The sequence below is a fragment of the Dama dama genome, chromosome 31 (assembly GCF_033118175.1).
Source record: "Dama dama isolate Ldn47 chromosome 31, ASM3311817v1, whole genome shotgun sequence".
NCBI classification, from domain to species: domain Eukaryota; kingdom Metazoa; phylum Chordata; class Mammalia; order Artiodactyla; family Cervidae; genus Dama; species Dama dama.
In genome coordinates, this window is record NC_083711.1 from 56,004,744 (window position 1) to 56,020,289 (window position 15,546).

The window sequence follows — 15,546 nt, forward strand, 5'->3', positions numbered from 1 at the left end:
ACTTCTTTTCAAGCAGCAATAAATTTTAATTGGGTGGAGGATTGAGGTTTTCTCAGAAGAGTATCATGTAAACGGGGATTCCTTTATTTAATTTCATTTCTACCACGAGAAATGGCCTTGAGAGAATGAAAAAAAGTATATGCATTTCATGAGACACTATTGAGTCAGAAAGACTGTCTAGGCCAGAAGGGCCCTTATAGAAGATTGTTGACCAGGCTGTGGACATGTGGAGGACAGAGGTGGGAGGGCGGTGAGGTGGGGAGCAGAGAGAGAATGGAAGAGAGGATGCTAACTGTAAACGTTAACTGCTTTACAATTTCAAAAAGTATAGGTGTCAACAGTTCATTTCTAGAGCCCACTGGCCAGTTGGAGATGCCTAGAACCCATTCGGAGTGTGTTTTATCATGCAAGGCATTGTTTCACAGGTCTTCCTAATATTACACTTTACTTTCAGAATGGCTGAATGTTCTCCAAGGCTGTGTTTACTGTGAAAAGCAGTGAAACTGACAGTGGACCAAAAGAAGTTTATCACCTTAGGAGCAGAGTTCCGTGGCTGCTGCCTCTGTGACGTCACCCATCCTGACCGGATCCTCAGTGCCTCTGCCCAGCTGAGGTGACGTCACCCATCCTCACCGGATCCCCAGTGCCTCTGCCCAGCTGAGGTGACGTCACCCATCCTCACCGGATCCCCAGTGCCTCTGCCCAGCTGAGGTGACGTCACCCATCCTCACCGGATCCCCAGTGCCTCTGCCCAGCTGAGGTGACGTCACCCATCCTCACCGGATCCCCAGTGCCTCTGCCCAGCTGAGGTGACGTCACCCATCCTCACCGGATCCCCAGTGCCTCTGCCCAGCTGAGGTGACGTCACCCATCCTCACCGGATCCCCAGTGCCTCTGCCCAGCTGAGGTGACGTCACCCATCCTCACCGGATCCCCAGTGCCTCTGCCCAGCTGAGGTGACGTCACCCATCCTCACCGGATCCCCAGTGCCTCTGCCCAGCTGAGGTGACGTCACCCATCCTCACCGGATCCCCAGTGCCTCTGCCCAGCTGAGGTGACGTCACCCATCCTCACCGGATCCCCAGTGCCTCTGCCCAGCTGAGGTGACGTCACCCATCCTCACCGGATCCCCAGTGCCTCTGCCCAGCTGAGGTGACGTCACCCATCCTCACCGGATCCCCAGTGCCTCTGCCCAGCTGAGGTGACGTCACCCATCCTCACCGGATCCCCAGTGCCTCTGCCCAGCTGAGGTGACGTCACCCATCCTCACCGGATCCCCAGTGCCTCTGCCCAGCTGAGGTGACGTCACCCATCCTCACCGGATCCCCAGTGCCTCTGCCCAGCTGAGGTGACGTCACCCATCCTCACCGGATCCCCAGTGCCTCTGCCCAGCTGAGGTGACGTCACCCATCCTCACTGGATCCTCAGTGCCTATGCCCAGCTGAGAAGGCCGTGCACCACCTACCTTCAGAGAAAGCCGTTCGCATAGCTTATGACTGGGATAGCATTCTCTGGAGATGGGAAACGTTCCGATACCTCGCACCCCCCAATAACCAGCGCGGGGAAGGGAGTGAAGACGTGACACTAGCTCAAGAGAGACCTAATGTGTAAAGAGGGTAAACGGAAAAAGCTCCAAAGCAGGCCCAGCAGCTGACCATTCCCTTCCACAGCGGCACTCGGGGCCCCAGGAGACAGAGCAAGGGCGGCTGCCGGCTGCCACCTCTGTCTAGTACGTCACACACTTTATGGAGTCCGCAGGGCATCAGGCGAAGTGTCAAGGATTCCAAGAGGCAAAGATTTCTTTCCTGACCTCTCCTTCTGGAGTTTACACACCAGTTGAATAGCAAGGGTGGGCACAATAAGTAAATATAAAGAAAAAAATCAAAGGAGAGAAAAAGGAAGATAAGTGGCAAGCCAAGCTATATAGATGTCATTAAGAACCAAAGGATTTGGGGACTTCTCTAGTGGTCCAGTGGTTAAGATGTCCCTTTCCAATGCGGGGGGTGGGGATTCGATCCCTGATCCAGGAGCTAAAAACCTGCATGTCTGGAGACCAAACACCAAAACACAAAACAGAAGCACACTGTAGCAGACTCAACAAAGTCTTTGAAAATGGTTCACATTAAAAAAAAAAAAAAAACCGGAAGAATTTTAAGGAGCCGTGTCTAAGGGAACTGGGGGAGCGAGTTTTAGCTGTACCTGGAACAAGAATCAGCATCAACTGAAAAAAAAAGAGAAGGACTCTTCCAGGCCTAGTGGAGGCTAAAATGGGGCTGGCTCTTTGGATGGCACATCACTCCTGTGGGAGGAGGCACTGCGCCCACAGAGCCTCCACCCTCTGCGGTGTTTTCCACACCCGATTTGCTTATCATGCACAAATGCTCATATTTTAGGAAATGTGGACACAATCCTCACATTGCTAAGCTCTAACCCTCTTGTGTCGCTCCTCAGGACACTCAGAAGCTCTTCTTTGGCAGCGATGAATACATTTTTAAATATTCCAAAGAATGATCACTGGCATCAACAAGCGAACCAACAATACTCAACCTGAACCACCAGATGTCAGCCTTTATACACTAATCAATCTCAGCGGTCCACAGACTCAACAAAGTACATGAGCTCATGAATTCATGATAGGAATTTCCCATAGCAGCCCAGGGTCTTCAGACAGTTCTACTAGTAAACAGAGATGCCCCCCAAAATCTTGCAGTCACTGCTGGACCCACACTGGACCCTACATGTTAGCTGCTCTGCACTGCATAGAAATGAGTGTCACCTGGCAGGGCTACTCAAAGGAAAACTAAAAAAAAAGTCTGTTCCAGGTTGAGGTGGAGGGAAGATGGTAAGGAGGACAGCTGCTACTTTAATACCACCAACTGCTCCCATGGCAAAATATAACCGTCCAGTCTGTAGAGCTTTCTCTATTTGCTGAGGGCACTTAGGAGTTGGAGACCAGGTAGGTAAAACCCTGCTGGCTGCATACTAGACTTCCTCTAAGCAGGACAGTCTGGGGGGATTGTTCCCCATCACTTTGTTCACCTGGATCTCCAGTCATCCCACAATCCCTCCTGTGGGAGCACTGTTGTCCTCAATGGCAGATGCAACACCTTTGAAACCCAATCACCTTGTCATTCTTCCCTTCCAATGACTGCCCACAGCCCCGGAGACATACACTCCCTGCCACGCCATGAGAGGTGCTGCTGGCCTGGCCCTACCTGTCTGCCCCTACATTACCCACTGCACTCCACCTCTCTGCCCCCAACAATGGCCGTTATGCTATCCCAAGAATAAACCCAATGCGTTCCTGCCTCAGGTCCTTTGCACTCGCCGTTTCTTCCCTCAGGAAGCTTCTTCCTGGAAGTCTTCACCTACTTGTTCCCTCATTCAAGTGTCTAGAAAAGCATAGCCTTCTCCCCCACCCTCTGGCTTCGCTGCACAGCTTGCCAGATCTCAGTTCCCCGACTAGGAGCCAAATCCAGGCCACATCAGTGACGATGTCAAGTCCTGATCCTTGGACTGCCAGGGAATTCCCAGAACACTGCCTCCTTACAGAGATCTTACCTGACTCTTCTGTCTAAAATATAACCACCTGTGGGGATTCCAGGCTTTCACTGCTCTGTGACCCAGTTTCAGTCCCTGGTCAGAGAACTGCAAGCCGTGTGGTGTGCCCCCCAAAAAATCAAAATTAAGTAAAATATAACCTTTCATTGCCCTACCAATTCCTAATTCACTCCATCCCCTCACCCACTTTATTTTTCTCTATAGACCTACTATTGTCTGAAATTACGTATTTTTTGTTTACTTATTTGTTACTGTCTTCCATACTAGAATGTAAGTTCATGAGGGCCAGGACCTGTGGGCCCTGTTTTACTCCTCTATCGCCTACCCTTTAAGAAGCAGTGTATACATAGTGACCCCACAATAAATATTTGTTGAATGAATACATGAAATTCATTCTCTTACCCTATAAGTTACGTTTCTATTTCCATTCACGGCACTTCTTTTATCCTAGTCAAATTACTGAATTTGTGAGTATTTTTGACTCATCATTCTCATTTCTATGTTCAATCATTGCTAAAACTTTTCTATTCTTTCATGAGCCCACCCCCTTTCCCCTCTATTCCCATAGACAGTGCCTTAGATCAGTCGTCTCCAACCTTTTCAGCACCAGTGACCATCATGGAAGATTTTTTTCCTACAGACTAGGTTGGGGGGTTGGTTTCAGTATGACTCAAGTGCATTACATTTATTGTGCATTTTATTTTTAATCTAATGCTGCTGCTGATCTGACAGGAGACATGAGCCTGAGGCCTGGAGCTTGGGGACCCCTACCTTAGACTGCTGTCTCATCGTCTTATCCTAGGACTGTTGCAATCGCTTCCCTCAGTATTTCTGCCTCCAGAGCACCCTGCCTATCACTCCAGCTTAACTGCTGCTGCCATAAACAGATCATGACCTCCTATTACCCCATCCCCCTCCACAAAACACCGCACCCACACACTCACACACATGCACACAATACCCCCTCAACTTCCTGAGTTTAGAAACTATCCAGGTAAGATCTCTACTAGTCTTCTATGGAAACACTTTCCTATAGTTCACCTGCTCTCTCTGTTCCCTGATTTTGCCTTGACTTTTCCTGACATTATGTACACTATTCCTGCTACCAGAAATGCCCTCCGCTCACCACTCTGGTTAAACCCCATTCCCATTCTTCATATCCCAACCCAAATCCTCCCTTCTATATAGAACTCCCATTGACCACTACACACTATAGTAATGTCTCCCACCTCTCGCCTCATCTCTACTACCCACTTAAGTGATAAGTGATTTTAATCATTTAAGGCCTTAAATTATCTAATGCTTTTTATACACACACAGACATACATGTGTGCACACATGCACACACACACACACATTCATTTACCTCTGCTGGGCATCCTACCCACCTCCAAAAGTGTTGGAAAAAAGGAAAGTGTTACCATTATAAAATTATAGAACATGGGGTCTATATTTGGGTCAATTTCTTACATTTTAGGACAAATAAACTGAGGTCCCACTAAACAGGCCAGTAGACACTACACAGTAGTTTTCCAGGTCTGATAATCTGACAACTGTCTCTTGTTTCAGAAGGACACTCAGCCCCAGAATCATACACTTACCACGAAGCTCTTTTTTTCCAGACAGAATCTGATAGAATATGTGGTAGTTCCTCTCTCCAGGCTGCTGGAAAATCACCCGGGATTTTTCAAGCAAAACTGCATAATAAGGCATGAGTAAAGATTCAAATGTAGGTGTTCTTGCAAAACTTAGAAGAAAAGTGACCAGACAGTGCAGTGCCTACTTACAGATGTCGATATCTGCAGATGACAGCTTGCCTCTGGCACAAAAGTGCATCCTGATGAACTTGCCCTGAGTAAACACAGAACACAGTCTCCTATTTAACATGCCACACAGCTGCAATGGTTTCATTACAGACATCACTCCCAAAGTGACTACTTCCTCCAAAGTTAAAAAAAATAGTTCCACATGGGGTGTGATGGCACCAGTTAATGTCAAGAGGCAGCCAGAGTGTCATCAGGACTGGCAGCGGGCCCAGAGTCTAGCCTCAGATCTGCTGCTCATCACTGGCTGTGTATTCTTTTGTTTTAAAAATTTTTTTTTTTATTGAAGAGTAGCTGATTTACAGTGTTGTGCTAGTTTCAGGTGTACAAAGAGATTCAGTTTTATATATATAAATGTATAGTTTTAATATATATAAATGTACAATTTATATATATAACATCCATATATATAATTTCATATATGTACAATTTATTTATATATAATTTACATATAATACAGATACACTTTTTTTCAGATTCTTTTCCATTACAGGTCATTACAAGACAATCAGTATAATTCCCTGCACTGTACAATAGGTCCCTATTGGCTATCTATTTCATATATAATAGCATGTATATGTTAATCCCAAGCCTGTAATTTATCCCTCCCCTCTCCTCTTGGCTGTGCATTCTTATGTGCATTATAGAATCTCTCCAGACCTATGTTCTTATCTAAAAATGAGAAGAATAATATCTGCTTGGTATATTCCTTCATTTACTCAGCAAACATTTGTTGAGCATCTACTATGACCCAGAAAACCTGCTAGACCCTGGAGATACCACATTGGGAAAGTAGGTGTGCCCCAAATCTTCTAGATGCTAGGTGTAAGCAGCGAATGCAGCAGCTCTGACTGGGGAATAGTCGGTGTGTTTTGAAATCAGAAGAAAAGCCAGGTGTGCCGGCGTGCAGCAAGTAAGAGAAAGCAGAGAAGAAAGCAGAGTCTGAGAGCAGGCAGGCAGCAGGCACCATGTGAGGTCAGCCATGTGGCCACAGGAAGGGGTGGGGTTTCACTCTGCTCAGAAGACACTGGGAGGTTTCAAGCAGAAGAGTGACATGATGGGACTTAAGTTTCAAAACATCACCTTGGCATGATGATAGACGAGGCTCCCTTCCTTCCCTGTCAATGAATAGCCATAAGACAGCATCTGATGGGACAGAAAGTCCGCCCAGAGGTTACAGAGCCCAGAGGCATCAAGACGCGGCCAAGGAGGCAGTCCAGTGGGCTACGGCCCCCAGGATGAGGAAGTCAACGCAGGAGGGAAGGTGACCCGGAGGAGGCGAATCCAGGCCAGGAAAGAATCGCAGCAGGATGCAGGCTGGCAAGGGGAGAGCAGCCACATACGGGGGAGGAAGCCATCAAGTTAAAAAATGCAGTCTAACAGGATCCATACACACAAACACACATTTGTGCATCGACACACACAAACATGTACACGGGTGTCCCTGCATGCGTATGTGCATTTACACACGTGTACATTTATGTCCTGTCAACCGGAAAAAACTCATAACCTGAAAGTTGAGAATTATGTTTATTCAGTGGACGTGCTGAGGACTTAAGCCCAGAAGACAGCCTCTCAGATAGCTCTGAGGGACTGCTCCACAGAGGTAAGGGAGGTTAGGGCATACAGGAGTCTTTGCAACAAAAACCAGGTAATCAGAACATCGAAAGATGCTGCCAATCAACGGAAGTAGACCACCTCAAGTTAATGAGTTTAGTGTTTTTCTATTTATGGGACAATGCAAGAGTCTGGCTCATTGAAATTATTCCTTTGGTATGCATCTTAACTATCCAGGGCCAGTGTCCTGCTTGTCTCCAACTTCATGTATGGAGTGTTAATCTGAAGAATTTAACCTGGATTTCTTGATCTTTTTTAATCCCCCCTTTCTTTCTTTCTTTCTCCTGTCTTTCCTTCCTTCTTTCCATTCATCCATCTTTGTTTAATTTGCCTCACTACTTTTTCTTTCCTTCCATCCTTCCAATGTTTTTCTTGTTCTTGGTCTTTTTCAATTGCTTTCTTTCCTTATTTATTTTTCTTTCCACTTATATTCTCTTCTTTCTTCCTTTTATTCTACTCTTTATCTTCTTTTTCTCCTCCCTCTTTTCCATCTTTCCCTTTTCCCTCTCTTGGCCTTCCCCCCCCCCCCCCCCCCCAGTTTTATTCTTCCGTATTTAAGCAGAAATTCTCACCACATTCTGACAAATCCCAAATCTATCCATTGTTTTCTGGACCAGTATTAGCACCTGCTACACAGCCAGATACCACAAGCAGATGTAAGTATGGTCAGGGCAGCTCTAAGGTTTTTGGAGGGAAATTAGTCAAATTAAGCAGGAGGCTATTATTTAATCATGCCTAGAGACTCAAAAGGAAGCCCTTTACAAATTTCCTTGTAAATTATATAATGGCTCCCTGACACTCGTTCTTGGGATAAAATGGATTAGTGACCTTAACCCAAATCATTTTATCTTGGGACTGTTAGTTACCAAAAAATAACTTTAAAAAGCGTTTTTTTCCCCTGTCAAAAAAATCCCCAGTGAAATATATCCAGGGGCAGGGGGCTCATAGGCAAAAATGGAAACAATAATTGTAGTAAGTGAATTCAGAAGTGCTTACCAAAATGACTTTTACAAGGAGTATAAGAAATTACAAAGGAGAAATTACTTTCAAATCTGTAAAATGTAGTAAAATATAAAACATCATTAGAATTTGCCGAGTGAGCTTTCCTGCTGTGAGTGGTAAGGAATTTTAAAGTATTAAAATATTTTCTTCCTGAAATTGACCACCTAGTAGAAGCTTCTCAGGTACTCATCTTAATTGTATTAATGATGAAGCTAGCAAAATTTTTTGAGGACTCTAACAATATTATGCACAGTCATCAAAAACCTTCTTTGATGTTCTGGAAAAAATTTTTTTTTCAGATCTGTGTCCTCAGGCATGAAGTTTACCATTTGCTAAAAATTAAAGACTCCAATATACTGCTCAATTTGGTTACTTACAAAACGAGAAGAATTGTCATTTCTCAGGGTTTTGGCATTTCCAAATGCTTCCAAGACAGGATTCACTTGTTTGATTTGATCTTGTAGAGTTTCCTTGGATACAGGTAAGAGAAATACAACTGATGAAGTGTTTAGCAGAATTCTGTAATGTGGCAAGCCCTCCATACCAAGGTCACATCTCATTCTTGTTTTGATAATAAGTGGCCAAAAACCACTTCTGAATTTGGTGATAAAATATTATTTTGGAATGAGAACCATAGAAAAATAGATGGAGGAAATGCCCTAAGATTATAGGTTGGAGGTCATTTACTTGCAAAACGTTTCTTTTTTTGGTTGGCATTGGTATGAGTAGGAAAAGAAAATTGATATTTTACCAAAGTAAATAATAACAAATACCTTAGCCTATTTCCAAACTTCATTCCATATACTCCTCATTGCTAATCTCCTCTCTTCCCATTCAATCCTTACACCTAGAAATTTATCCTAAGATAATACAGCAGACTCTTGGCATTATCAGTTATATTTTTGCTTGCTATTATTCCTAAGTAATCTAGAGGTTCATACCAAGAAGTGACTTGAGATGGTATTTATTAGTCTTAAGTTTAAATCCTATGTGATCAGGCTGATGGGGCAAAGTAGGTCATCTACTTCAGGCAAGTCTTTTTTTCCCTCATTGAGTCAGTCTTAATGACCACTTAGCACCTAAACTACTACTGCCTAAACTTTCCACTGAGCCCCAAATACTCTTTGTATGAGGAGAATTTCATAGCATGTAGTATTTCAGAATCTATAGACTTATAAATACTATGTTCATTCCATGTATTATGGGTTTACTTTAAGTAATTGGGTTATATGAGCAAAATTTTTCATAAAATTTTTTGTGTTATGTATTGTGTTATGTATTATCACAGGGCTCAATGGTTAGACCAGACAAACAAATGCACACCAAACATCCTAAAATGTACACAAAAATAAAGTAATACCTAGTGGATAATAGAATTCAGTGATAACTAAAGAAATTAATCAAATTCAGGAGTGTGGCAGCTGGAAAAGAAACTCAAAGGTTTGAAAATTTGACTAGATTGCTATTTTGATATACTTTTATTTTGGAAAAACAGCAGGAAACATCCAGTATCAAATTGAAAAGCAAAATAGCAAATTCAGGCAAAGAAAGACGAGAGGCTCCAACAGCTCGATAGCTCATTGATTTTGAGCTCTGCTCAGCATTATCTAATCTTATTTTACAGACCAACTCTCATATCTAGGTATCTTCAGATTATTACCATCAACCTGTTAACCCAGTAAGCTAAAGCAAACATTACCAAGTATAAAAACATTTAAGTAGAGAGAAGGTAAAGTTTTTCAGAACCTAGAATGTGGTTAAAGTTGAGGGTATATCCACTGAGCGTTTGGAATTTGAACCAGAAGTTAGGGGTAAAGGAAGCTGAGTTCTCTCAGCGCATATGTGAGGAAGTCTGACATCTCACAGTAGCTAAAGGGATTAAGAAATAGTAACACCCAAAGTGGCCATTCAGGGCATTGGTGACCTTAGTTTGAGCAGAAGATGGTTTGGATCTTAAGTACCTAATTCTCAAAGAGTCCAACCAAGAAAGATCAGGCCAATAAGGGCCCCTTGAAGCAGATCTGAAGCAGATTATGTAATTTCATGGTTTTGGATTATTGGTTCAGAGCACTTGATGATCTTCCTGAGAGGAAAAAATGGGGAAAAAAGACTTTTCGTAATGTTTTAATTGTTCTATGGCATTGTCCCCTCCTTTCTTCCCATAAGTGGCCAGGGCAGAGCCTCCATCATTAGTGGAGAGGGCCACCTCACCTTTTCTGCCAATATGCATAAAAACACTTACCAACTTTTCCTTGGGTTCACCCGTGGTTGCTACAGTGGCAAAATACTGGATAACATGTTTGGTGTTCACTGTCTTTCCAGAACCAGATTCTCCTCTATGATCAGAAATTCAGTGACAGTAAAGTAGTTCAGATTATAAATGCAATGAAAAATAAATAATTTTAACCACATGAACTAAGAGGGAGAGTTTTATGGAAAAGTGGAACTTTAGAGGGAACTTGAAGGAGAGGCAGACATTTAATTGGTTGGGAGGGGGAGGATATCTTAGGTTAGAAATGCAGCCTTAGCAAAAAATCTGGAGTAGAGAAAGATCAAAGGCTTTTATGAAAATAAGAAGCCTGCCCCTCCTGGTCCCGTTAACAAAAAGGTTAAGGGTATCTTTGCTAATTAGAGATAGGTCTCCTCATTACCAACTGTTCAAGAGATTGTCACATATGAAGGCTGTGACCACATGGCCAGGTCCAACCCTCTCCCTCAGAAGAGAACTGACCAGTCACTCCACCAGGAAGTGGAGTTTTACACTCCCGTTTTACCTTTGACAGTCAGCTAGCTTTGTGAGGTGGGGAGAACACCGCGGTGAATTTATAGCCTCATCGCCCAAAGGATCATAGGTTTAAGGCCTGCTTTTATCTGTCTGAAACTCTAAAAAATAAGTCTGTCCTCTCTGCAAAGGATTGAACTCTAACCACTGTTCTGGCTCTAAGGTTCTGAGACCCTATTACTTTTCTGGGGATGACTAAAGCCAACGGATGGCCTAATACACGAGGCGGCATCATCATTGCTTAGGAAGCGCAAGACCTTGAGCATTTCCTGGCCTCTGCCTCAGTCACTGGGCTGACAGTTCACCTGGCCAGCCAGAGCTCCTCCTAGCAGGATTAACACACAACACGGTCTCAGTGAAGTCCTTTCCTTCCTTCCTCTTCACTCCCTTTTCTGGCCCCCCCGGGCACCGTCTTTAATTCCCACTACCTAACGTACTGGGCTTCCCAGGTGGAGCAGTGGTAAAGTGTCCACCTGCCGATGCAGGAGACACGAGAGACGGGGTTCGATCCCGGGGTTGGAAAATCTCCTGGAGGGGGAAGTGGCAACCCGCCCCAGTATTCTTGCCTGGAAAATTCCATGGAAAGAGGAACCTGGCGGGCCCCAGTCTACGGGGTCCAACACAGCAGGACGCAGGTGACAGGCTGAGCGAGCAGGCATGAAACCCATGAAGCTTGGCCGCCCAGGCTGGCTGCTCACAATAGCGTGTTCTCTGTTCAGTGGTCATACCCACTGGACTTCCAGTCTTTCAACCCAATTAGCCAACCGGAGAACTCTGAAAATGATCCTTTGGACAGGGAGCTCTCTTCCTCAAGAAGATGGTTAAGACCAGCGTGTGCACTGCAGGTTCTAAAGGATCTTCTAAAGTGGGGGCAGCCTAGCCGGCACCATATCTGGGTAAGCACTGACTTACGTGTTATGACACTTTCCTGAGTATCTTACTGTTGCCTAGCATGTATCTGGTATCTGAAGAACAATTCAAAGGCAGTTTGAAGGATATGTTTCATATCCAGTGAAATCTAGGTGTCTGTTTTGATGGAAACTCTCACTGCTGGCCAAAAAGTAAAAGCAAGCACTTACGTGAAGAGTATAGACTGATTCTCTCGACCTACAAAAGAAGGGAAAATGTCAGAACATGCTTCTGCTAGAACTTCTATGTATGGTATGAATTTATTCAAAATTTCCTGGGTTACAGTTTGAAGTCAGACACAGGAGAAGGATTTGCTCTGTCTACAGTTAGAAAAAAAGATACTTATTTAAATGGTACAAAGTCAAATAGATTTTTCTCTTGACCCTATGTAGGCTAGTCATAAGAACATACAAATTCCATCACCATTTCCTTGCTCCAAGTATAAGTGATAAATGACAAACGGTTGACATATCACTATTTTAAGGCCTTTATTGAGCCTGGTGTAAAAATAACTACAGAATAACTTCTTTGTGTCCAACAGTCTAGCAGGTGCTTTTTGTAATAAAGGCTGACAGCTACAGGGGGCTCACTGTGGGCTGAGCACTTTCAAGGCGTTATCTCCCTTAATTTGACATGTGAGCTAATCGTCCCCATAACCCTAGGAGGTAGGCCCTATTTTCCCCGTGTTTCATCCGGAAGGAAACAAGGCCTCAAGTGATGAGGCAGCTGTAAAGGCCATGCTCCGCTCACAATGCCTACCTGCCTCTTAGCGACACGGACAAAAACTAGATCAGATATTTTTACCCTTCGTTTTCTAGGGCAGACACTTACTGTGAAGCATATCCTGAAAGGCATTACTGGCCACGGCGAAGATGTGAGGGGGAGCGTCTGATCGCCTCCTGCCTTTATACGCTGCCGCCACCGCTTCGTGAAACACTGGAAGCTGCTTGTGAGGGTTGATGCTCACACAGGAGAGCCCTGAATATGTCTGATGGGAGATCAGAAAAGATTTCTGAAACTAGGTTAGGAGTACTTGCAGGCCTGTCAGCTCTTTCGCTGTCAGGTAACATTGGCTTGAACATTTACTTACAAAGGAACTAAGAGGAAAAGGGCCTTTGGATTCTTACAGAGAAGGGACTTCGGACAGAAAGAGACAGCCAGGTTAGAGTAACAGGGGACCTGGGATTACCTCTTCCCTGGGAGAGCTGGCAACCACCAACTCGTCTGACACGCACACAGGCCTTTCAAAGACAAGGAGGCCTGCTGACAGCAGGACTGCCGATTTGAGGAACCCACTCTCAGGCATTGAGGCCTGAAGGGAATCTGTGTCTCAGTAGGGTTAGGAACCTGATGCTTTAGGCCCTGAGGGGAATGACGTGTGGGTCACTCACAGTGGTGGCTGGATTGTGGCTGCCCAAAGGGTATGTTCACATCCCAATCACCAGAAAATTTGATCTTATTTGGAAAAAGGATCTTTGCAGGTATAATTGAGGCAAGATCTCAAGAGGATATCTGGTTGGGCCTTAAATCCAACAGCTAATGACCTCATAAGAGACACACAGGGGAGCAGGCAATGTGGAGACGGGGGCAGAGACTGGAGTGATGCGGCCACGTGCTACCAGAAACCAGCACAGGTGAGGACTGGTTCTCCCCTTGAGACTCTGGCGGGAGTGCGAGAGCCTCAGATCTGTTTATCTGATTTGGACTCTGGCCTCTAGTATTAGGACAGAATAAATTTCCTTTGTTTCAAGCCATTCTGTTCGTGGTAATTTTGTTACAGCATCCCGGGGAAATGAAGACAGTCATGCAGCGAATCAGAGTGCCCAGGAGTAAGCCAGAAGCATGGCTGGGCTTCCCCAGTGATGGGTCCCCAAAGCCTTGATCTTTGCCGAATCCACTCAGTGCTGCTTTGGCTCGATGTGTCCTGAGTGAATTAAAGGAGCTGAGCAACCAATCACCCCCAATTCAATGGTGATGGGGGCAAAAATCATTCCATTTATTGAGCACTAACTAGATAACGGGCACTGAGCCACATGCTTTACCTACAGTCTTTGTTTTATCCTTCAAGCTACCATGAAGAGACAGGCTTTATTATCCCACACTACTGATAAGGTCACTCCGAGAAGAAATCACTAGGGACTTCCCTGATGGTCCAGTGGCTACAACTCTGCACTCCCAAAGCTGGGGGCCCAGGTTAGATTCCTGGTCAGGGAACTAGATCCCACATGTGGCAGCTAAAAGTTTGCATGCCGCGACTAATTGTTTGCCTGCTGCAACTGAGACCCAGCACAACCTAAATAAATAAATACTTTAAAAATAATAATAACTAGTAAGAGAACGAGTTGTAGTTTAAAAGGCACTGGTCTATCACTCCCCAAGCCTTGGGTCTTTACTTTAGGATGAATATCTGTGGGAAGGGATATATATACAAACAAAATAAAACTGGAAAAAAGTAAGGTCCCTTCCCAGTGGACATTTTGCAAAGATTATCCTCGTATGAGTATGCTTAAACTCGATATCTTTTTTCACCTAAGGGAGGGCTGGGACATCGCCAGTCTGATGCCGGCATGCTGGCGGCAGAGAGGCATATGCACGTACGTAGATCATCCAGTGGTCATAGCGCCTCCTCAGGGCATGCAGCACAGATGCTTCATTGAGGTGAGTCAGCGTCGCCATGTCTTCCATCATTTCAAACTCTGGAGGATTCATCTGCTGAATTTCGTCCTCCTTGACACTCAGATGCTGCAGAGAGCAGAAAAATATAAGATATATTCCCCTACTGCTTCTGTGCGCATTCATTTTTGCCAGGCATTGGGAAGAATATTCAAAGAGTTAAGAAAAAGATGCCTCATTAGAGGATGGAGCCAAAGGAAGTTAAGCCAACCTGTTTCTTCCAAGAAACAGGTGTTCCTCCTACTCATGTTCTCTCCTTGCCCAAAGATAAAGTCTTTAAAAGGGCTTTGGTTGAATCAAAATGTTCTAAAATGCAGCGCCCTAATCCTGTGGCTCCCCACTGACTGACTGCCCCTGAGATAACACACATTATATTGCACATGATCTAGCCCCTCCCTAGATGTCTCAGCATATCCTGAATGTTTAAAAGGAGGAATTTAGGGTAATGGATCAAGCAGGCAGACTCATCCTTTCAGACTTACTTTAGACCTATTCTCTTCCTCAAGCCTTCCCCAACTTCCCCAGCTCATTACTTTTCCATCCTTAAGTCTTTTACCATATATACAACCTGTACTATCTTGATATTATTAACTCTTGTTTGTGTTTTAATAATTGGCTATGCATGCATGCTAAGTTGCTTCAGTCACGTCCGATTCTTTGCAACCCTATGAACTGTAGCCTGCCAGTCTCCTCTGTCCATGGGATTCTCCAGGCAAGAATAATGGAGTGGGTTACCATCCCCTTCTCCAGGGGATCTTCCTGACCCAGGGATCGAACCCAGGTCTCTTAAGTCTCCTGCATTAGCAGACAGATTCTTTACCACCAGCGATACCATTGGTACTTCTTGAGTACCTTCTATGTCCTTAGCATTGTGATAAGGGTTTTGATAACTATAGAAGAAGAAATCATCAAGATCCCTTCTTCAGATGCTTTCCAGCTAGATTATAAGCATCTGAAGAAGGGATCTTGATGGTTTCTTTTACTTATCACATGCCAAGGACATAGAAGGCACTCAGCAGTGTTGGTATCTTGATTAACATGGATGCATTGCAGCTACCAAATTGTCGCTTAGAGTTACTCTCATAAGTTTCCCAACCCTACTTCCGGTAGCCCTTTTCCTTGATTAATACATATTGGTATCAGCTAATTGCTCCATTTAATCCCAGTTGGTAATACTTC

At 44.5% G+C, this 15,546-nt stretch overlaps 1 protein-coding gene across 1 annotated transcript in view; it reads right to left on the reverse strand.

The window, feature by feature from the left end:
- The window catches only part of MYH15 (myosin heavy chain 15), a 146,669-nt gene that overhangs the window by 117,980 nt on the left and 13,143 nt on the right, over positions 1 to 15,546 (reverse strand). The window contains exons 3-9 of the mRNA XM_061134312.1: positions 14,293 to 14,436; positions 12,526 to 12,682; positions 11,865 to 11,892; positions 10,246 to 10,339; positions 8,381 to 8,473; positions 5,349 to 5,412; positions 5,163 to 5,258 (exon numbers count right to left, since the gene is read on the reverse strand). Coding sequence (XP_060990295.1) covers positions 5,163 to 5,258; positions 5,349 to 5,412; positions 8,381 to 8,473; positions 10,246 to 10,339; positions 11,865 to 11,892; positions 12,526 to 12,682; positions 14,293 to 14,436 — 676 coding nt within the window. The remainder of the gene's footprint in view (positions 1 to 5,162; positions 5,259 to 5,348; positions 5,413 to 8,380; positions 8,474 to 10,245; positions 10,340 to 11,864; positions 11,893 to 12,525; positions 12,683 to 14,292; positions 14,437 to 15,546) is intronic.